The 22,467-nt window shown below is 41.6% G+C and overlaps 1 protein-coding gene across 1 annotated transcript; it reads right to left on the bottom strand.

Moving 5' to 3' along the window:
- Positions 1-20,427: 20,427 nt before the first annotated feature.
- On the bottom strand, positions 20,428-20,760 carry LOC111883565 (uncharacterized). Its single transcript, XM_023879886.1, has one exon. The coding sequence runs from the start codon at positions 20,758-20,760 to the stop codon at positions 20,428-20,430; it is 333 nt and encodes a 110-aa protein (XP_023735654.1).
- Between the last annotated feature and the right edge of the window lie 1,707 nt (positions 20,761-22,467).

Genomic DNA, 22,467 nt, shown 5'->3' on the forward strand with positions numbered 1-22,467 from the left:
GTCAGTAGGTTGAATCGGCGAGTAGGGTTGACCTTGACCAGGACTTTGACGTTGACCATAGTTGACTTAGTTGACTTTTGGGGGTCAGTTAGTCTAAGTGTTGCATTGATATTGGTAGCTCGGGGAGCTAGTGGAGCAGGAGTTCAGGGAGTTGCCGGGAAACAGCTTGAGGGGTTATCAACAAGTGCAGGTGAGTTTCCTTTTTGTGTGAATGGGTCTACGGCCACACTGCCGGCCCATGTAGTTATGAATAGAAGACCCGGGGGTTAACCCTAGGCACATTATGCTAGTATGATATTCAGGACGAGGTCCAATGATAGCGGGCGGGTGCCCAAGGAATGGTTTATGTGATAGTTTATACTGGTTATCTGTGTGATACTTGTATGTGCTTGGTAAGGAGGTGAGTGTGGGCGAGGTCCCGTAACTCACCAATAGCAGAGTGTGGATGGTGTTCCACATCTCATTAGCAGCAGATCAGGGGCGAGGCCCAAGTTAGGGAAGGAGTGAGGGTGGGATGGGCCTGTACCTCACTATCAGCAGGAGTATGGACGGGGTTCAATGACTCATCAGTAGCAGGACAAGGGCGAGGCCCAAAGACAGGCGAGGCCTTAGGACAAGATCCGTTAGTATGTGTTTAGCTTATGTGATGTGATATGTTTATGTGCTATTATATGTTAGCGGGCGAGGCCTTGTGACAGGCGAGGCCTAAGTGAAATAGATCTGTATCCGAGCGGGGCTCGAAGCCAGGCGGGGCCTGGAGCGGCGGGGCCGTTGTAGCGGGCGAGGCCCAGGATAGCGGGCGTGGCCCAGTATGTGCAGTATGTGGTTATGCATGGTATGTGGTAGGGTGGGGAACTCACTAAGCTTCGTGCTTACGATTTTCAGTTTTGGTTTCAGGTACTTCCGGTAGCGGAGGGAAGAGCTCGGGGTGATCGCATGGCACACACCATAGATTAGACAGCCTAGGAATGTTTACTCTGATAACGAACATGTGTTTTGGAAATTAATACTCTGATTATGTTTTGGATTGATGACTTTGCTTTAAGTAATGTTTTATTAAAAGAAATTTTTAGTCTTGAATTTTGGGACGTTACACTAAAATTGTTTAGACACACCAGTGAGCAATCTAAAAGAGGTGTATGATTTTGATAAAGTTTTATCAAAACAATATGGTATCAGAAATATGAACTTTGGTAAGAAAGTAAGCTAATTTCTGAGTACATGTCAAAGTTAGTGGAAGCATAAGTGTTATGCTAATAATTATCATGTCAGTGGGAGCATGATAATTATGATAAAGGTTGCAAGTTAGCAATGTTAATTATAAAAAAGAAAAGGTTTCAATTGGGGAAAAGTTGTTTTGCTATAATTAAGGGAGAGTAAATTATACTTCATCTCAAATCTAAAAGCTTAGATTGAGGTTTTAATCGTATTTAGTCAAGGATATATATATATATATATATATATATATATATATATATGAATTTCATGTTGGAATGGCTCAACATAAGGAAACTCTATATACGGGTCCATTATTTGCGTTCTAAAATTCGATTATGATTACGGCATCCCTTTTCTTAATCTGAATTATGAGAACTTGGCAAATTGAAATCGAAATATTATAGCAAAAGACTGGTTTAGTCTTTATGTGAGACATCATGAATCGTGTCCCATATGCTTTGGATATAGGATCGATTACATGTGCTATATTCATTCTTTCTAAAATTTTCCAAATGCCTAGGGCATTAAGAAGGGAAACGGTTTAGAACTGGATATGACTAAAATGAATAAACAATTGTCGAGGACAATCTATGGTTTACCAAAGATTGGTTTCTCAAGGAAAATTGGAAGTATAGTGATAATTCTGGAAGGACCATATTGGCATAATCTGTAAGGAGGCAACTCTTATTCAGAAGTGATAGTCAAAATGGAATCTGGAAATGTTTCAAAGTTAGATTAGGAAACTTAATGCAAGAAGGATGTTTCCAAGGAGCTGATGTGCTTTGGAATGCTCTGTAATGGTTGTTGTCAAGTCTTTCTGACTTTGTGCATAATCATTACAAGAGGATCAATGCATATAAGTTTAGAATCTAACAGATTTCAGTAAATGGCATGAATTTGGAATTCTTGCATTTGCAGTAAGGATTTGGGACTGTGAAAAGAGGATCATTAGAGTTATGTTCAATTGACCTAATTCGCATAGTAAAGATCATAGACAAACATAGTATGCATACTTGGTGTATGACATGACTAGTGTTTAGAAAACATAGTGTACCTGCTTGGAGCATGGGACAACTATTGTTTTAAATTCAAGAATGAAGTTGATAGCTGAAACAGTATACAATGAATAATTTGTAATCATATGGTGATAAATAAAAGGTGTTTTATTTATGTTCATAGGTTTTGATACCATATTGGATTCAATTATTATTGTGCTTCACTTTGCATGTTTTAACTTCCTGAATAACTAGGTCATTGTTCTGGATGACTAAGTTATTCAAACCATCCACAGTCGGTCATATGTTGGAAGTAGATATGAATTAAGACTGTCATGGGTTGGCTTGTAGAGGTCTAAGATATTGGACAAAGGGCTACAACACTCATGAGTGCTCATAAGTTCTGAGTAGTGGATAAGGGTCCTGGTGGAGTCAAAGCAATTCCTGAGGACAATACGGATAGATGTGGAAGGTAGTATGGGCCCGTACTACTGAAAGCATAGGATCCGTACTCGATTCGGGAAAGGCCGAGACAAGACCGGGAACCTGGTAGGGTGTGTGTTTGGTCTCGCAGCAATGATAAGTATTTTGATAGAGGATGTATTATATTTTCAGCATGGTGACGTTGCGAGAGAGACCAGTGGGCGGATCAGGCACCGGAGAGGGATCAGGCTCAGGTTCAGGAGCCGAGCAGCTCGAGGAGCGAATGAGGGAGTTGATATCAGCTGAGGTTATGCGTAGTATTCCAGATCAGACTCCTGTGATCTTTGGCACGGTCAAGGAGGGTATATTGGAGATTTTGGATGAGAGGCTGGGAGCCTTCCATACGGAGATGATGGATTTGATGGGAGTGCGTACCTTGACATTTCGAGAGTTCAGGGCTTGCGGGGCACCAGATTATCATGGGGCTAGGGACCCCATCGCTAGTAGCAGATGGTTGGCTGATGTTGCAACCGCATTCCGTACAAGCCAGTGTCCTAAGGGGGACAAGGTCAGACTCGCTTCCTGTTTCTGAAGGACAGAGCGAGGGATTGGTGGGAGGAGATTGGTCATGCTTTGGGGGATGATGCCGCGTTGGACGCAATGACTTGGAGCGATTTCTCGGCCAGGTTCAGGGCGGAGTTTTCGCCAATTATTGAGGTGCAGCAGTTGGCACAGGAGTTTCATGATTTGACGCAAACCACTGAGACTGTGGCGAAGATCACCGCCAAGTTCAGGGAGAGGGTCTTCTTGTACCGCAGTATGTCATGGATGAGGAGATGAAGAAGGCCCAATATCACGAGATGTTGAGGGCTGACATCAGGGAGTTCGTGATCAGGTCCGGCTGTAAGACGCTGGAAGATATGATTCTCGGGCCAGAGAGAGGGAAATTGATTTGGAGCATATCCGGAAGAGGAAGCCGGATGAGGTTGACCAAATTCCCCTGGTCAAAGTCAACATCTTGGTCAAAGTCAACCTTCGTGGTTGACCAAATTTTCCGAGTCAGCCTTATGACTCGCCGAGTCCTAGAACTCAGAACCCTGGAATCGCGACTTGACTTGCCGAGTCACCCCATGACTCGTCGAGTTCCCAAACTACTTGACATCGCGATTTGTCGAACTGACTTGTTGAGTCTTCCTCAGACTCGCCAAGTCCTGGAATAATCAGAAAAGGGACAAGATCTTTCTACTCGCCGAGTTCCTTAATCAATTCATTGAGTCTTATGAACATCATCGAGGTTTCTTCATCGGACTCGCTGAGTCCCTTTATGAACTCGTCGAGTCCCTTGCAAATCTAACCTAGTTAACTGGTTTCATACTTCCACATGTAACACCCATAAAATTCAAGCCAAATTTAAACTTTTCAAAAACACTTTAAGTCAATGGTTATTACAAACTTGTTTCCAAAATAGTCTATATCAGAGTTTTCCCAGAAACCATAACAAAATGTGAGGAGTTGTACAATCATGCCTTTGCCTTGCCGCGATCCCCCGATGTACCTGAAACAATAAACTGAAATTGTAAGCCCAAAAGCTTAGTGAGTGTAACACCCGGTCTCAGGTACACATTTAAAGTCAAGCTAAACTTCATATTTTACCCTTGGACTCGACGAGTTGGAGGCTCAACTCGTCGAGCAGGATTGACTCCGGTTCGGGGAACTAAGTGACCTACTTGACGAGTCGGAGTATCAACTCGGTGAGTAGGAGCTGTATGATGGAAACCCTAATTTTAAGGGTTTGTCCCCCTATTTAAAGAACATAACACCCTTGTGTCCTCCCTTATCACTCCCTCAACATCCAGAAAACCCTAACTCGCCACCTTGAGCCTTGTGTGTGTTTTAGTGCCATTTTTGAGTAATCTTGTGTGATTTGAAGCTTGTGTGAAGGAGAGGAAGAAGGAGGACTTCAAGAGAAGACTGTAGATCCAAGAATAACAACATTTTCTCTTCACTTTCTAGTAATCAAGCTTCATACTTGACTTGTAGTTTCTTAGATCTCCTTGTGGTCATTTTTATGGAGTTTTGGGTCCAAGAAGCTTGATCTTTAGGACTTGGATGTCCCAAGTTGATATATCTCCAGATCTGGAACCTTGGAGGGTCTTCATGGCATAAAAGTGCCATCTTTATGGCCATGAGAACCCCATGTATGTAATAAACCCCATTTTTGGTCCCTTGAGCATAAAAGTCCCATGCATGTATGTAAAGTTCATGACTTTACATGTTATATCGACTTTAGGAGCCCATATCCACCTTTTTGAGGAGAGTTGTACATCAGAAATCGAGTTATAGACTTGGACATTAGTCGAATCGACGAGTCGTTCTTGGGACTCGACGAGTATGGGGGTTTGGTTCCCCAACTTGATATGAGCCGAGTACCTTACGCTTCCACAGTAGGCTCTATTATGTACGCTATGACTTGTACTCGCCCTGATGTGGCCTTCACTTTGAGCATGGTCAGCAGATATTAGGGGAACCCTGGTAGAGCCCATTGGATCGCAGTTAAGAATATTCTTAAGTACCTGTGAAGGATCAAGGAATGGTTTCTAGTCCTCGGTGGGAGTGATGACTTAAGGGTACGAGGGTACAGTGACACTAGATTATCATGGGGCTAGGGACCCCATCGCTAGTAGCAGATGGTTGGACCCCATCGCTAGTAGCAGGGCTTGCGGGGCACCAGATTATCATGGGGCTAGGGACCCCATCGCTAGTAGCAGATGGTTGGCTGATGTTGCCAACGCATTCCGTACAAGCCAGTGTCCTAAGGGGGACAAGGTTAGACTCGCTTCCTGTTTCTGAAGGACATAGCGAGGGATTGGTGGGAGGAGATTGGTCATGCTTTGGGGGATGATGCCGCGTTGGACGCAATGACTTGGAGCGATTTCTCGGCCAGGTTCAGGGCGGAGTTTTCGCCAATTATTGAGGTGCAGCAGTTGGCACAGGAGTTTCATGATTTGACGCAGACCACTGAGACTGTGGCGGAGATCACCGCCAAGTTCAGGGAGAGGGTCTTCTTGTACCGCAGTATGTCGCGGATGAGGAGATGAAGAAGGCCCAATATCACGAGATGTTGAGGGCTGACATCAGGGAGTTCGTGATCAGGTCCGGCTGTAAGACGCTGGAAGATATGATTCTCGGGCCAGAGAGAGGGAAATTGATTTGGAGCATATCCGGAAGAGGAAGCCGGATGAGGTTGACCAAATTCCCCTGGTCAAAGTCAACATCTTGGTCAAAGTCAACCTTCGTGGTTGACCAAATTTTCCGAGTCAGCCTTATGACTCGCCGAGTCCTAGAACTCAGAACCCTGGAATCACGACTTGACTTGCCGAGTCACCCCATGACTCGTCGAGTTCCCAAACTACTTGACATCGCGATTTGTCGAACTGACTTGTTGAGTCTTCCTCAGACTCGCCAAGTCCTGGAATAATCAGAAAAGGGACAAGATCTTTCTACTCGCCGAGTTCCTTAATCAATTTGATGAGTCTTATGAACATCATCGAGGTTTCTTCATCGGACTCGCTGAGTCCCTTTATGAACTCGTCGAGTCCCTTGCAAATCTAACCTAGTTAACTGGTTTCATTGTTCCACATGTAACACCCATAAAATTCAAACCAAATTTAAACTTTTCAAAAACACTTGAAGTCAATGGTTATTACAAATTTGTTTCCAAAATAGTCTATATCAGAGTTTTCCCAGAAACCATAACAAAATGTGAGGAGTTGTACAATCATGCCTTTGCCTTGCCGCGATCCCCCGATGTACCTGAAACAATAAACTGAAATTGTAAGCCCAAAAGCTTAGTGAGTGTAACACCCGGTCTCAGGTACACATTTAAAGTCAAGCTAAACTTCATATTTTACCCTTGGACTCGACGAGTTGGAGGCTCAACTCGTCGAGCAGGATTGACTCCGGTTCGGGGAACTAAGTGACCTACTTGACGAGTCGGAGTATCAACTCGGTGAGTAGGAGCTGTATGATGGAAACCCTAATTTTAAGGGTTTGTCCCCCTATTCAAAGAACATAACACCCTTGTGTCCTCCCTTATCACTCCCTCAACATCCAGAAAACCCTAACTCGCCACCTTGAGCCTTGTGTGTGTTTTAGTGCCATTTTTGAGTAATCTTGTGTGATTTGAAGCTTGTGTGAAGGAGAGGAAGAAGGAGGACTTCAAGAGAAGACTGTAGATCCAAGAATAACAACATTTTCTCTTCACTTTCTAGTAATCAAGCTTCATACTTGACTTGTAGTTTCTTAGATCTCCTTGTGGTCATTTTTATGGAGTTTTGGGTCCAAGAAGCTTGATCTTTAGGACTTGGATGTCCCAAGTTGATATATCTCCAGATCTGGAACCTTGGAGGGTCTTCATGGCATAAAAGTGCCATCTTTATGGCCATGAGAACCCCATGTATGTAATAAACCCCATTTTTGGTCCCTTGAGCATAAAAGTCCCATGCATGTATGTAAAGTTCATGACATTACATGTTATATCGACTTTAGGAGCCCATATCCACCTTTTTGAGGAGAGTTGTACATCAGAAATCGAGTTATAGACTTGGACATTAGTCGACTCGACGAGTCGTTCTTGGGACTCGACGAGTATGGGGGTTTGGTTCCCCAACTTGTTGCGATTCAGAGGAACCAAGTTGAGTTTAGAAAGAACGTAGATGAGTCCAGAAGGAGGACTCAACAAGATAGACATAGCTATGGACCTGGAAACCATGGGACTCGGCGAGTGTATGAACACACTCGACGAGTCCAAGGCCATCTCCCAAACCATGAAGATGGACTAAACGAGTTGTTCATACAACCCGGCAAGTCACAGACTAGACACGCTCATATGACGAAGATAAACTCGACGAGTTCAAGGAGGAACTCGGCGAGTCAGTTGAAGATTGTCCCGATGATATGATTAAGGAAAACTCGTCGAGTTCTTGCTAAACTTGACGAATTGAGTCGGGTTGGGGGACAGATGAAGGACAGGGACTCAGTGTCTTTATGGAAATTATAGTCGTAGTGTCGCCGGAGCAGCAGGCAGAGATTTCTCACCCAGAGTTCGGTAGTCAGACATACAAGGTGAGTTTTCCTCGAGTAGGAATGGGTCTAAGGCACCAATTGTCACACCCCCGAACGGTAGGAACAAATGGCGGAAACGTCCAGGGGTGGATGACGTCATGCGTAGTATCATAACAATCGTATCATAGCAATCAAAGCAAACACAACCATTACATTACAATAAGAATATTTACATCTGTTTGAAAACATAGTTTGTATACATCAAATTGAAACAAAAGTAGAGATGAGATTTCGAACACTCCATCTTCTCCAAAAGTTGGCAAATGGTACCTGTCTATTGTTGTCCTGAGAATACAAGCAGTTTTAAAAATGTATCAGCATAGAGCTGGTGAGTTCATAAGCATGTTTTTATAATGAAAACTAGTCACTGAATTTGTATGATTAATTCATTTTCATTATATGTAAAACCTTGTTTGTGTCGAAAACCTGGTTACCATCAGTATAAAAATGTATTTCGTTTGAAAAACCCTGGCTACCACCAGTAGGTAAAGTACGTTCATTTTCCTGGGAAAATCCCTTATTTTCCCTGGATACAGGCGTTGATTGCTTTAAGGGTTTCGAAATCGCAAGGCATAAGTGTCATACTTATGTTAAGGAAGCAAATGTATATTATTACGTAAAAGAGTCGTATGATTGGCGAGTTTTATGACCATACATTAACTTGAATTGACGTGAAACGGATGCCGAAATCCTTTATGTTTGTCACCCGTAGACCTGCCGGTCCGACTGTAGCTAACAACCAGGTGCGGGATAGTCAATCTCGTATAGATCTATTCACAATGGCCACGCTTTCCCTCCAAGAAATTCTGGTTCATAAGGACAGTCCTCCACTTAGGTTATGTTGTAAGCGCCCAAGGACGTGTCTCCCAATAAAGAAGACGACATTACGAGTAATAATATATTTAAGTTTACTGATCGTTCGAATGAAAATCCGGTGTATATTTCTGTAAGATAAAATAATCATACTAAAATAATTATTTATTGTTGTCCTCTTGTGGTATTATACTACATAAACTAAATCTATCATAGTTTATTAACTCACTCGTATATATAGCTAGTATCTGTGAAACTGATAATGAAATTCCCAAACTATACCCATTATAGTTTGATTGTAAGGTTAAGTTCATGAAATAATCAGAAATTTTCCAATTAAATTTAGAAAACGCCCCTTATGCTCCGCATAATACAAAAGGGATAAAATATCTAAATAATTTATGAAAACTTGTTAGTTGGGATAATTGCATAAGTTTAACTGGTTGAAAACTGTTGTGTTTGGCTTGTATTCCCCCTGAAAACGTTTAAAAATCATAAAAGCGTAGGAGTATGAACTCACAGTTGGTTGGTTGCAAAGGATTGAACTGGACGATCCTTGAATCGAATCACGTGGCACTTAACGGAATCCTAATATCAAATTAATACGTATATGTATCTAAATTAGTGATTTTGTTAGATAAAGTGTTAGATAAACACTTGGATTCGGTTAAGGAATGTTACCGGGACTTGGTTGAAAACAAGATTTTCCCATGAAAGAGCTGTTTACGGCCGTATATGGGGTTTACGTTCGTGAACGGAGTTTACGGCCGAGAACAGGGTTTACGGCCGTGAACTTGTTCTACGGCCGAAATTCGGTTGTGGCCTTTGAAGATCCGGGGGATTACGGCCGTAAGCTCAAGAACAAGGTTGCTTATTTTTGTCGAAAAAGCGTTCCAGATGTCCACAAACAGCCCTAAATGACGATTTCCAGCGTTTTCGGGTTAAAGAAGGGCTTTATGGTGTTTACGGTCAAGAGGTTTAGAGAGAAAAATTGGGTGTTTCCAGCCAAGAAGGTTCAAATGAGGGTGGCGGTCCTATATTTATAGGCCAAGGGTATGGTCGTTGGTGGGGTCCACCTGATGCCGATCCTAAACGGGTTTACGGCCGTACACGAGTTTACGGCCATAAACTCGTTGTGGCCGTGAACTCGTTGATTTTTGAGGAATTGAAGGTTTTTGTCGCTATTTTTGGTTTTCTGACTCGTATAAAATTATAACTATAACCTTAGTTAATTTGGTTAACTCAAGAAGTTGACGGAAAAATTTAATAAAATTAAATTTTTATTAACGGAGGTGGTTAAAAATAACGGAGAAAATTTCGGATTGTCACATCATCCCCTCGTTAGAGGGAATTTCGTCCCAAAATTCAAACATAGAATACAAATCATGGAATCGGAAAGAGATGCGGATACTTCTGTTTAATCTGATCTTTGCACTCCCAAGTGAATTCGGGCCCCCGCTTGGCATTCCAGCGAACCTTCACTATCGGGATGCGACTTTGTTTCGTTCGTTTGACGTCTCTGTCCATGATTTCGACCGGTTCTTCCACGAAGTTGAGGTTCTCGTTGATTTTAATCTCATCGATAGGGATCATAAGGGTTTCGTCGGATAAACACTTTTTAAGGTTCGAGACATGGAAGACGGGATGAATATTGCTAAGCTCTTGAGGTAGACAAAGCTTGTAGGCTATAGGACCAATCCTAGCAAGGATTTCGAACGGTCCTATGTATCTTGGATTCAGCTTTCCACACTTTCCAAAGCGTACCAAGCCTTTCTAGGGGAGACCTTTAACAGAACACGATCTCCCACCTGGAACTCCAAAGGTTTTCGTCGGTCTCGTGAGGCTTTCAGTAGTTCTCGGATTTGTACGATCTTATCAGTGGTTTCACGAATGATTTCTGAGCCAGTGAGAGTGCTGTTAGGGACTTGCCCCTTGACTAGTTGCGTGTCGCCCACTTCAGCCCAACACAGAGGGGATCTGCACTTGCGGCCATACAAGGCTTCAAAGGGCGCAACCTTGATGCTGGTATCATAATTGTTGTTGTAGGAAAACTCAACCAAGGGAGAATGTGTGTCCCACGACTTACAGAAGTCAATGAAACATGCTCTCAGCATGTCTTTTAGGGTCTAGATGGTCCTCTCACCAGAGCATTCCTTCCGGCTAAGGGCATCTGCCACCACATTGGCCTTGCCGAGATGGTAGCGAATTTCGCACTCATAATCAATGAGTAGCTCTACCTATTGCCGTTTTCTCATGTTCAGCTCTTTCTGGTCGAAAATATGTTGCAGGCTTTTTTGGTCAGTGAAGATAGAGCACTTGGTTCCGTAAATATAATATCTCCATATCTTTAATGCGAAGACCACTGCTCCCAACTCTAAATCGTGAGTTGTATATTTGACTTCGTGCGTTTTCATCTGTCTTGAAGCATAAGCGATAACTTTTCCTCGCTGCATAAGCACACAGCCTAAGCCCTGATTGGATGCATCGCAGTAGAGAACGAAGTCCTCCGTCCCTTCGGGTGGAGACACGATAGGCACGCTGCATAGGGCCTGCTTCAATGTTTGGAATGCAGTGTCTTGCTTCTCACTCCAATAAAAGGGTACACCCTTCTAAGTTAGAGTGGTTAAGGGCTTGGCAATTTTGGAGAAATTCTGGATAAACCTGCGATAATAGCCAGCGAGACCCAAAAATTGACGGATTTATGTGGGCGTCTTCGGTGCTGACCAGTTCTCTATCGCTTTGATTATGGAAGGGTCCACGTGACCTAGGAAAGTTACTTTTCGAATCCAGAATTCGCACTTGGAGAATTTCACGTACAACTTCTCCGTTATAAGAGTTTCCAACACCAATCTCAAGTGCTTTCTGTGATCTTCCTCGCTTCTGGAATAGATAAGTATATCATCGATGAACACGATTACGAACTTGTCGAGGAAAGAACGGCACACCCGATTCATCAAGTCCATGAATACTGTTCGTGCGTTGATGGTACCCTGATCTTAGGTCTATTTTGGAGAAGTGATGTCTTAGTAACATCACTCTCGTGGATTCGTAGTTGATGGTACCCTGATCTTAGGTCTATTTTGGAGAAGTAGCTAGCTACTTGAAGTTGGTCGAAGAGGTCATCGATTCGAGGAAGAGGATAACAGTTTTTGATGGTGAGTTTGTTCAGCTCGCGATAGTCAATGCATATCTGAAAAGATCCATCCTTCTTTTTCAAAAATAAAACCGGGGCTCCCCAGGGTGAGGAACTCGGTCTGATGAATCCTTTTTTGAGCAACTCATTGAGCTGACTGTCCTACATTTCTGTTGGCTTAAGCGGTATGGGGACTTAGCTACGGGGGTAGCTCCGAGGATTAAGTCGATGCGAAATTCGACTTGGCACTCGGGAGGAATTCCCGGAAGCTCTTCTGGAAAGACATCAGGAAAATTGCAGACTTCGGGGATGCTCTCGAGGTCTTTAACTTTTTGCTTCTCGTTTATAACATGGGCTAGGAATGCATGACACTCCTTTCGCAGAAGCTTCTGAGCTTTGATGCATGAAATGATACGGAGGTTTGAATTGAGTTTATCGCCATAAATCATGAGGGCTTCACTAGAGGGATGATTGAGACGGATTGTTTTTTCGTAACAAAGAATATCAGCACGATTGGGGCTCAACCAATCCATGCCTATGATGACATCGAAACTCTTTATGGAAAAAGCATGAGGTCGATGGGAAAGGAATGGTTGTTTAAGGTAAGGGTACAGCCGATGAATATGTCGTTAGTGCTCTCTTTCTCACCATTATCCATCTCAACGGTAAATGTTTCGATTAAAGATTGGGTTTTATTTTTGAGAAGATGCTTGAATGCATGACTAACAAAACTTCTCTCTGCACCAGAATCGAAAAGAATGCATGCATAAGGGTTGTCAAGGAGGAATGTACCCGTAACAACTGTGGGATCTTCAACTGCTTCCTCTTGACCCATTGCTAGTGTTGGAATAGTGTCTAATCCCATAACTATATTTGGTATGTACTTGACCCGGTTGTGCATGGTCCTTTTGGATTGCCTTCTCCAAAGCAACTTGACAAGGTAAGTTAAGGAGAAAGAGAGAATATTATGGTTTATTAATATATTATAAGAATAATATATTAAAGGAGAAATCATATTTATTTAATTAGTATTGGTCATAAATTAATTAGGAGTTAATTTGGTGACTAAAAGAGATTAATTAAATAAAGGGGTATAAACTGTCAAATGTGTGATATTTAAGTTTTGGGTTAAGGAAACCTAATGGAATTAAGGGGGAACGAAATTATGATGGGGATCCATCATATTTTCGTCAAAGGCCTTATTCCAGAAGGTTCCTTGGGTTTCTTGGTGGCTAAGCTATCCATTAGGGTTTAGACTGAAACCCTAGTAACCTGCAGGTATAAATAGGACCCCTAGGATATGGAAATCGGCTACACTTGCTTCCAAGAGAACCCCAGGGCCGATTCTTAGCATCTCTCACCCTCTCTCATATTTCCTTCTTTCTTGTGGGGTTTGTGAACCATTAGAGGAGTTACAATTGTGACTCTAAGCTCAAGATCAAGAAGATTACAAGGATTCAAGCTACTTGAAAGAGGTAAACCACTTAGATCTATTTTCTTTATGATAATTTCAAATTATACATGATAGATCTAGGTTTGCATGTCTTAGATTCAAAGCATGTACAATAGAGAAACCTAGATCCAAACATTAGGGTTTGTATGAGCACATATGATTGTTCTTATGCATAAAACCCATCAGTGGTATCAAAGCTTTGATTGGTTTCAATTGTATGTGATACTTTAACTGTTTATATGCTGAAAATCGTTTTTCTTGCTTCTACACGACTCAACTCGGCGAGTCAGTATCTGGACTTGGCGAGTTGGCCCTACTCAGCGAGTTGGCCCTACTCGGCGAGTTCAGAGCTGACTCGGCGAGTTTGTGCGTCAGACAGAGGATATTTCGAGATTTAGTTGCCATTTTGTCTTGGATTTGATGCCGAAATCATTTTTTGAAGTTAAAATCCGAATTTTCTCTTAATTAAATGATTATCCTTGCCAAATCAATAGATAATTTCAAATCTTTTGAATATTGGTTGTTTATATGATAAATATGGATTATTTAAAATTATTTGGTAATTCTCTTATGACTAAAATATTATTAGGTCAAATATAGATAATTATGAAATTAATTGTTTAATTAAAATTATTTGTTATTTGATCCTTTATGTTTTGAAAAGTTCAAAACTTGCCCTCAAGTTTTGAAATTTGAATTTTGTGATTAAAAGTTTAATTTTGAATAATTTAAATTTCAAACCCTTAGAATTTTACAAGTTTAAAATTCAACCCTATACTATTACATATTAGTACAAGCTTAATTAATATATATATATATATATATATATATATATATATATATATATATATAACTTAAACTGTTAGTCTTACTGTTAGTAGGCCTCATTCATGAAGCCAGTCTATAAGGTGGGTATAAGGTTGCTGCCTATAAAATGGCGCTTAATGGGTGTACAGTCACACCCACCGCTTGCTTGACTGGTGGAGGGTCGTTACCCGAACGGGTAGGATAGGGCAACCCTCTCCTCATTAAAAAGTATAATGTAAGATACAAAGTAACTACATGTTTTACAAATTCCCAATCTTAGTTACTTTAGGGTAAAATGTGAAAATGATGTTAATCCATGGAATTACACTTCGTACCCTTGTCAAACGTTGGTGGAGCGCGTGTGGTTAACCGGCACACTAATTTGGGTATGACATTGGTAGCGACGGGTGACTTGATGTTTGTCGTAGATCAATGGAGCGTGTGTGGTTTACCAGCACATTGATTAGTTGATAGAGACATTTAGTGCACCATGTTGATTCGCATGGTTATTCATAACTTGTTTGCGATCTTCGGTATCCCAGTCGCAAATTTGAAGTGCATATCGAGATTTAAACATGCCATTGAAAAGTTCAATGAATCTCAAAGATCTAGGAGTTGTCAATACATTTAAAACCTAAATTTTTTTTTTCGTTTTTCATGGTGAGAATTAGTGAATCGTCATTCACTTACCTTCAAATTATTTACTTTTAGAGTCCGGCATCCCTTTCTAAGTTGTAAATAATGTTGTTGGATCCTAGTCCTAATTTCTCATTTGGGTGTTTAATTAGGGATTCATTTCTAATCAAACTTTGTTCCTTTCTTTTTCAGATGTCTGCAAACAACAACAACAACAACAACACTTCTGGGTCATTCTCGTTGATGAACCTGTGTCAGAAAGTGACATTTGATGGGTCAAACTTCAACGAGTGGATGAGGTATATTTGCATGATCACACGCTACGAGGACAAAGAATATGTCCTCGATGAAAAGCTTTAAAAGATCATCCCAGATGTTGCTACTCCTGAAGAGCTGGCTGCCTTTGAGGCCCACGAGCGTGATGCTATGAAAGTTCACTGCATCATGCTGGACACCATGAACCTCGAACTCCAAAAGTCCTATGCGGACATGTATCCGTATAAAATGCATCAGGATTTGCTGGACAGGTATCACCAGAGCGCGAGGCAAGAGTGCTATGAGATCATTACTAACATGATCACCGTTAAGATGGGGAGTGGAGAATCCCTAACCTCTCATTTGCAGAAAATGCAGAGGTATGTTGATCATCTTCTCAAACTTAATGTTAAGTTTGATGAGGATTTGGATATCGACATCATCCTCTACTCCTTGCCCTCCTGCTAAAACCAGTTTAGGATGACCTACCACATGAGAAAGGAGGAGGCCTCCTTGAGCAAGCTCCAAGGGCTCTTGAGGACTACTGAGAGCAACCTCAAAGACAAATCCGTTGCACCATCCCCTGCTGTGGCCGCTCCTGTGATGGAAATAGGTCAAGGAAAGGGTAAAAAGAGGAAGGCTCCATGTAAAAGCCACTATAAGGGGAAGCCCCGTAATGGTTCGTCCTCAAGTGGGACCAAAGCAGGCCCTGCTAAACCCTCCTCTGATCCCAAGGAAGCAGAGTGCTTCTATTGTCACCAAAAGGGCCACTAGAAACGAAGCTACCCTCAGTATCTGCAAGATATAAAGGATGGGAAGATTAAGCCCACCTTTGCAGGTATGTATTCTATTAAATCTAATAACTCATCATTTGCTACTTCATGGGTTCTTGATACAGGTTGTGGTTACCACATTTGTTCTGATATACAGGGCCTAAAAAGAAGTAGGGAGGTGGAACATGGAAAGATGAACCTGATTATGGGAAATAGAAGATCGTCGCCTGTAACCAAATTCAGTGTTTATTCTTTAGTGTTGAGTAATGGGTTAGGGATAGATTTAAACAATTGCTGTTATTCGCCAGATATGGCAAGAAACATTATTTCATTTCATGGGTTTTTTAGACAAGGTTTCAGATATTCTATTGATAATAGTAATGGTTCTATTAACGTTTATTTGAATGGTGTCTTTTACTTCAATGCATTACCTTGTAACGGGATTTATGAATCTGTGATGGTTATTGATAATTTAGGAAATAATGTTTTGAATATTGATTTGTCTACTAGTCTAGACAAACCATGCTTGTGGCATTGTCGCCTTGGCCATGTCAACAAGAAACGCATAGCCCAACTCCAAAAGGATGGAGTGTTGGAGTCATTCGACCTTAGGGACGATGACACGTGTGAATCTTGTTTACTTGGGAAGATGACCAAGTCACCCTTTACTGGAACTTGTGAAAGGGGTGAGGGTCTATTGGATCTCATACACACCGATGTGTGTGGGCCCTTTAGATCCACCACAAGGGATGCTTGCCTCTTCTACGTGACTTTTATAGATGATTATAGCAGATATATATATATCTACTTAATCAAGCAAAAGTCGGAAACCTTTGAAAAGTTCAAAGAGTTTAAGAATGAAGTGGAGAATCAGCTGGATAGGAAAATCAAGATGCTTCGGTCAGACCGAGGAGGAGAGTACCTAAGTCTTGAGTTTCACGACTATCTAAAGGAATGCGGAATTGTTTCGCAATTGACGCCTTCGAGGATGCCACAATTGAATGGTGTGGCCGAGAGACATAATCGAACCTTTTTGGACATGGTTCGTTCTATGATGAGTTGGACTTCGTTACCAATAGCTTTCTGGGGGTATGCCTTCGAGACTGCCGCCCATATCCTTAACTTAGTTCCCACCAAGAAGGTTACCAAGACTCCTCATGAGATGTGGATAGGGAAAGCTCCCTCGTTGGCACATATCAAGGCTTAGGGTTGCGAGGCTTTCATAAGAAGAGAAACTCACAACAAACTCGAGCCTCGTAAGGAGAAGTGTTATTTCATCGCTGTCCGCAGAAGACTTTTGGATATCTTTTCTATAGAGCGAGTGACAATGTTGTCTTCGTTGCTAGAAGAGGAGTTTTCCGAGAAAGGGAATTGATAAGCCAAGAAGACAGTGGGAGGCAAATCGAACTTGAAGAGATTCAAGATCAAAGCGATGAAGGAACCTCTGACACTGGCACTCAACCTGAGGAGGAAACTCCTGTTGAACCTGTTGACGAGTCCTTACCTCTTCGACGTTCCACTAGGGCTAGTGTTCCACCCCAGTTGTATGGATTTCATATTACTACTGAAGGGGATACATTTATTAGTGATAGTACACTAGTAAATTTGGATGAACCTAGCAGCTACAAGGAAGCCACGGTAGGCCCGGAGTCTGTAAAATGGAAAGAGGCGATGGACAACTAGATTCAGTCCATGTACGACAACCAAGTTTGGAATTTGGTTAATTATGTACCGGGTCGTAAGACAGTCGGGTGTAAGTGGATCTTCAAGAAGAAAACGGACATGGATGGGAAAGTGCAAACTTACAAAGCGCAATTGGTTGCGAAGGGATTTACTCAAACTCCCGGAGTTGACTATGATGAGACCTTCTCACCAGTTGCAAAGATAAAGTCTATTAGGGTAATGCTTGCAATAGCTGCGTTTCATGATTATGAAATATGGCAGATGGACGTGAAAACCGCTTTCCTTAATGGAAGGTTGGCTGAGGATGTTTACATGAATCAGCCAGAGGGGTTTTATTGATGCGAAGCATCCAAATAGAGTATGCAAGCTTGAGAAATCCATTTATGGATTGAAACAAGGGTCTCGCAGATGGAATCTTTGTTTTGACGAGAAAGTTAAAGATTTTGGCTTTTTGCGAAGCGAAGATGAATCTTGTGTATATGTCAAAGCCAGTGGGAGTATAGTGAGCTTCCTCGTATTGTATGTCGACGACATACTACTCATAGGAAACGATGTCCCAACCTTGCAGGAGGTCAAGTCCTGGCTTGGGAAAGGTTTCGCTATGAAGGACCTCGGAGAGGCTGCTTATATTATGAGAATAAGGATAGTAAGAAACAGAGAAAAGAGACTGAGAGGAATCAGTCAGGATACATACTTGGATAAGGTACTAAAGCGTTTTAGTATGGAAAATTACAAGAAAGGGGAGTTTCCGATCCAAAGCAATACCAAGCTGAGTAAGACTCAGAGCCCGAGTATAGAGGCAGAGATAGCTGATATGAGCCGAGTACCTTACGCTTCCACAGTAGGTTCTATTATGTACGCTATGACTTGTACTCGCCCTGATGTGGCCTTCGCTTTGAGCATGGTCAGCAGATATCAGGGGAACCCTGGTAGAGCCCATTGGATTGCAGTTAAGAATATTCTTAAGTACGTGTGAAGGATCAAGGAATGGTTTCTAGTCCTCGGTGGGAGTAATGACTTAAGGGTACGAGGGTACAGTGACACTAGTTTTTAGATGGATCGGGATAATTACCGATCGCAGTCGGTCAGGGTCTTTACCTTAAATGGAGGAGCAGTGACTTGGAAAAGTTCCAAGCAGGAGACCGTAGCTGATTCAACGTGCGAATCAGAGTACATTGCAGCGAGCGAGGCGTCAAAGGAGGCTATATGGTTGAAGAACTTCATTGGAGACCCTGGAGTTATTCCATCCATAAAGGAGCCAATGGAAATTTTCTGTGATAATGAAGGAGCGGTTGCCTTGAGCAAGGAACTGAGAGATCATGGTTGATGTCGACATATCGACAGAAAATACCATTTTATCAGACATCGGGTAGAAGAGGGACACCTCGTTGTGAAGAGGGTATCATCAGAAGAAAACCCAGCAGATCCCCTTACGAAGGGACTGAGTAGGGTCAAACACTTGCATCACACTAGGAGCATTGGGCTGAAGGATGATATAAGTTTGGGTTTGATAGGAAACGTGTAATAGATAGTTTGTACTTGACATTTGATGAATAAATAAAATTGTGTTATTTATGAGTAAAGCTACTATCTTGTGTTGGTTATTTATCTATTGTTTCAAGTTTGCAAGTTTTGACTTCCTGAATGATAGGATTATTCAAACAGTCCACAGTCGGTTATATTTTGGAAGTAGATATGAATGAAGATTGTCATGAATTGTTTGTAGATTGTCTAAAAGGTTTTGGGCATAGCAAAGGTTTACTGCAAAGTTCATGAGTGCTTATGAATATGATTTGAGCATTGGAATAAACCCGAGTTTGCCGGTATCACTTCGTGGTGTTTTACATTAAGTGATCGCAAAGCGATAATATCATATAGTCTTAAAACTTAGAGATATGGTTGTTGTTTGCTGGTTGGTTATGCATTGATGATATGTAAACGTATCAGTAACTTAATGTTATAAAAAAATTGTTGTGCATAATTCAATTAGTGAACAATGGATGCATATGAGTCGAAGTTGATATGTTCCTTTTATTCTATGAGAATAAAAGTGATATCTTGGCCACTTGATGATTTGGTTTGACTTATGTACTGGGCCTGGTCAGAATGAAGTTGATGTGTTCAACTAAATTCTATGTCAAACAAATCAGAGATCGAGGAACAAATGCTGGACAATAAGCATTGTCAGCATGATATCTAGAACAGAGGATTATATGATCCCTTATCTGAAGGACAAGTTGATCAGAGTTGATAGCGAAGTATAAGAGCTACGATTTCTAATCGGATACTGAAGTCATATGTGAGATATATTTACTAGACTTATCCAAGTGGGAGACTGTTGGAATAGTGTCTAAGCCCGTAACTATATTTGGTATGTACTTGACCCGGTTGTACATGGTCCTTTTGGGTTGCCTTCTCCAAAGCAACTTGACAAGGTAATTTAAGGAGAAAGAGATAATATTATGGTTTATTAGTATATTATAAGGATAATATATTAAAGGAGAAATCATATTTATTTAATTAGTATTGGTAATAAATTAATTAGGAATTAATTTGGTGACTAAAAGAGATGAATTAAATAAAGGGGTATAAACTGTCAAATGTGTGATAGTTAAGTTTTGGGTTAAGGAAACCTAATGGACTTAAGGGGGAAGGAAATTATGATGGGGATCCATCATATTTTCGTCCAAGGCCTTATTCCAGAAGGTTCCTTGGGCTGCTTGGTGGCTAAGCTGTCCATTAGGGTTTAGACTGAAACCCTAGTAACCTGCAAGTATAAATAGGACCCCTAGGCTATGGAAATTGGCTACACTTGCTTCCAAGAGAACCCTAGGTCCGATTCTTAGCATCTCTCACCCTCTCTCATATTGCCTTATTGCTTGTGGGGTTTGTGAACCATTAGAGGAGTTACAGTTATGACTCTAAACTCAAGATCAAGAAGATTACAAGGATTCAAGCTACTTGAAAGAGGTAAACCAGTTAGATCGGTTTTCTTTCTGATAATTTCGAATTATACATGATAGATTTAGGTTTGTAAGTCTTGGATTCAAAGCATGTACAATAGAGAAACCTAGATCCAAACATTAGGGTTTGTATGAGCACATATGATTGTTCTTATGCATAAAACCCATCAGCTAACACTCTCCCAGTGTTGCCAGTGGTTGTTTCCTTGGGGCAATTTCTCTTGTAGTGCCCGACTTCTCCACAACCATAACAGGCTTGACCAACACCCGCCCCAGACACCTGATTGGTTGGCTGGACTTGTGTCTTGCAGGCTCGAGCTGTGTGACCCTTCTTGCCACAATTGTTATAGAGAAATTCACGGCATGGGCTAGGATTATGATGGTAATTGCACTTGTCGCACTGAGGAAGGGTACCAACATATCTACTGGTAGGTGCTTGAGTGGCAGGGGCAGCGGCAGGATTAGTAACAGCGTGAACTGCCATCGTTTGTTGTTTCTTTGAGGGCTCTTGCAAAAGCTGGCCCTTTCGTTGCTTCCAAAATTTTCTTTTCCCACCACTCACTTTTGTTGGTTCGGGAGTGGCTACTGCTGCATCGAGATCAACTCCGTGATCTATGAAAGTCTGTGCCAGGCACTCGGCGCTGTCAGAAGTGGCCGACTTAGCAGCCAAGACATTTCCTTACGTTGGGGGCGTCAATCCCCATATGAACCTCTCTATTTTCTTGATTTCCGAGGTAACCATTCCCGGACAGAGGAGAGCTACATCGCAGAATCTAGCTATGTAGGGGGCAATTTCAGAACCCTTCATCTTCAAGTTCCAGAGTTCGTGCTCCAGTTTCTGCATCTCGCCCCTTAGGCAGTATTCAACAAGCATGAGCTCCTTCAAGCCCTCCCAACCCATAGCATTTGCTACTGGCAGGGTTAAGGATTTGACGCGACCATTCCACCAGGTCAATGCTCTGTCGGTGAAAGTGCAAGCGGCAAATTTCACCTTGTTGGCTTCAGAACAGGAACAAATTTCTAAGATGGATTCGATCTTCTCGAACCATCGAGTCGGGGTAATAACACCTCCATTATCGTTGAAAGATGTAGGTTTTGCGTTCATGAAGTCTTTATATGAACACTCCTTCTGGTGTCCCTGACTACCTTCCTGATTTTGGGGATGAGTACCGCCTCCCGACCCACCAGAGCCGCCATGATTAATCGGTGACATTGCGGCAGCCACAGAGGCAGTAACAACTGCCTAGAATATAGCAGGATCGAACTGAGGAGGTGGCAGTGGAGGATTGTTGTTCTTTTTGTTGGATCTTTTATTGGGAGGCATCTTGTTCTAAAAGTAATCAGGAAGAAGAGGATGGTAAGTCCTCTGAATTGAATCAAGAGATATGAAGCAATAAAATATCTCAATATGATAGCTAGAGTGTCCTACTAAGCGATAAACAAGGAAAAGTTACTAATGCAAGTAAACTTATCGCTAAAAGGAATGAGTGGAACCACTTGGAAATGAATTTCTGCAAAGAATTTGATTCTAGTAAAATACTCTGATAGTATTTTAAGTTGTAGGTTTTGTTTTATCGATCTTGTGGTAAGAATACTTGGTAAGTTTTAGGTTTTCTGTAACACCACAGTCACTGCCAAGCACATGTTGGTCATGTCTCGAATAAATATAGTTGATCATGCTATATTGACCCTATACATGATTACAGAATTGCCCAGGTTTAACTGAAGTGTCAAACATCCAAATACTTTTGTTTTGTTCTATTTGTGATTACTGTTTCTGGTGTGTAGGTATACTTGTATACTTCTTGTAAAATACTTATATTTTAAAGTATACTTTTAGTTCAGAGCACTTCGTCCCCTTAGTGTTTATAGTTGTATACCATGTAAGGTTCAGTATACTTAGTTCACTATAAACAATAGCTCTGATACCAATCTGTCACAACCTCGAACCGTAGGAACAAACAGTGGAACCGTCTGGGGGTGGATGACGTCATGCGTAGTATCATCACAATCGTATCATAGCAATCAAAGCAAACACAACCATTACATTACAATAAGAATATTTACATCTGTTTAAAAACATAGTTTATATACATCAAAATGAAACAAAAGTAGAAATGAGACTTTGAACACTCCGTCTTCTCCAAAAGTTGGCAAATGGTACCTGTCTATTGTTGTCCTGAGGATACAA

This window comes from Lactuca sativa, chromosome 5 (assembly GCF_002870075.4).
Source record: "Lactuca sativa cultivar Salinas chromosome 5, Lsat_Salinas_v11, whole genome shotgun sequence".
In the NCBI taxonomy this organism is placed as follows: domain Eukaryota; kingdom Viridiplantae; phylum Streptophyta; class Magnoliopsida; order Asterales; family Asteraceae; genus Lactuca; species Lactuca sativa.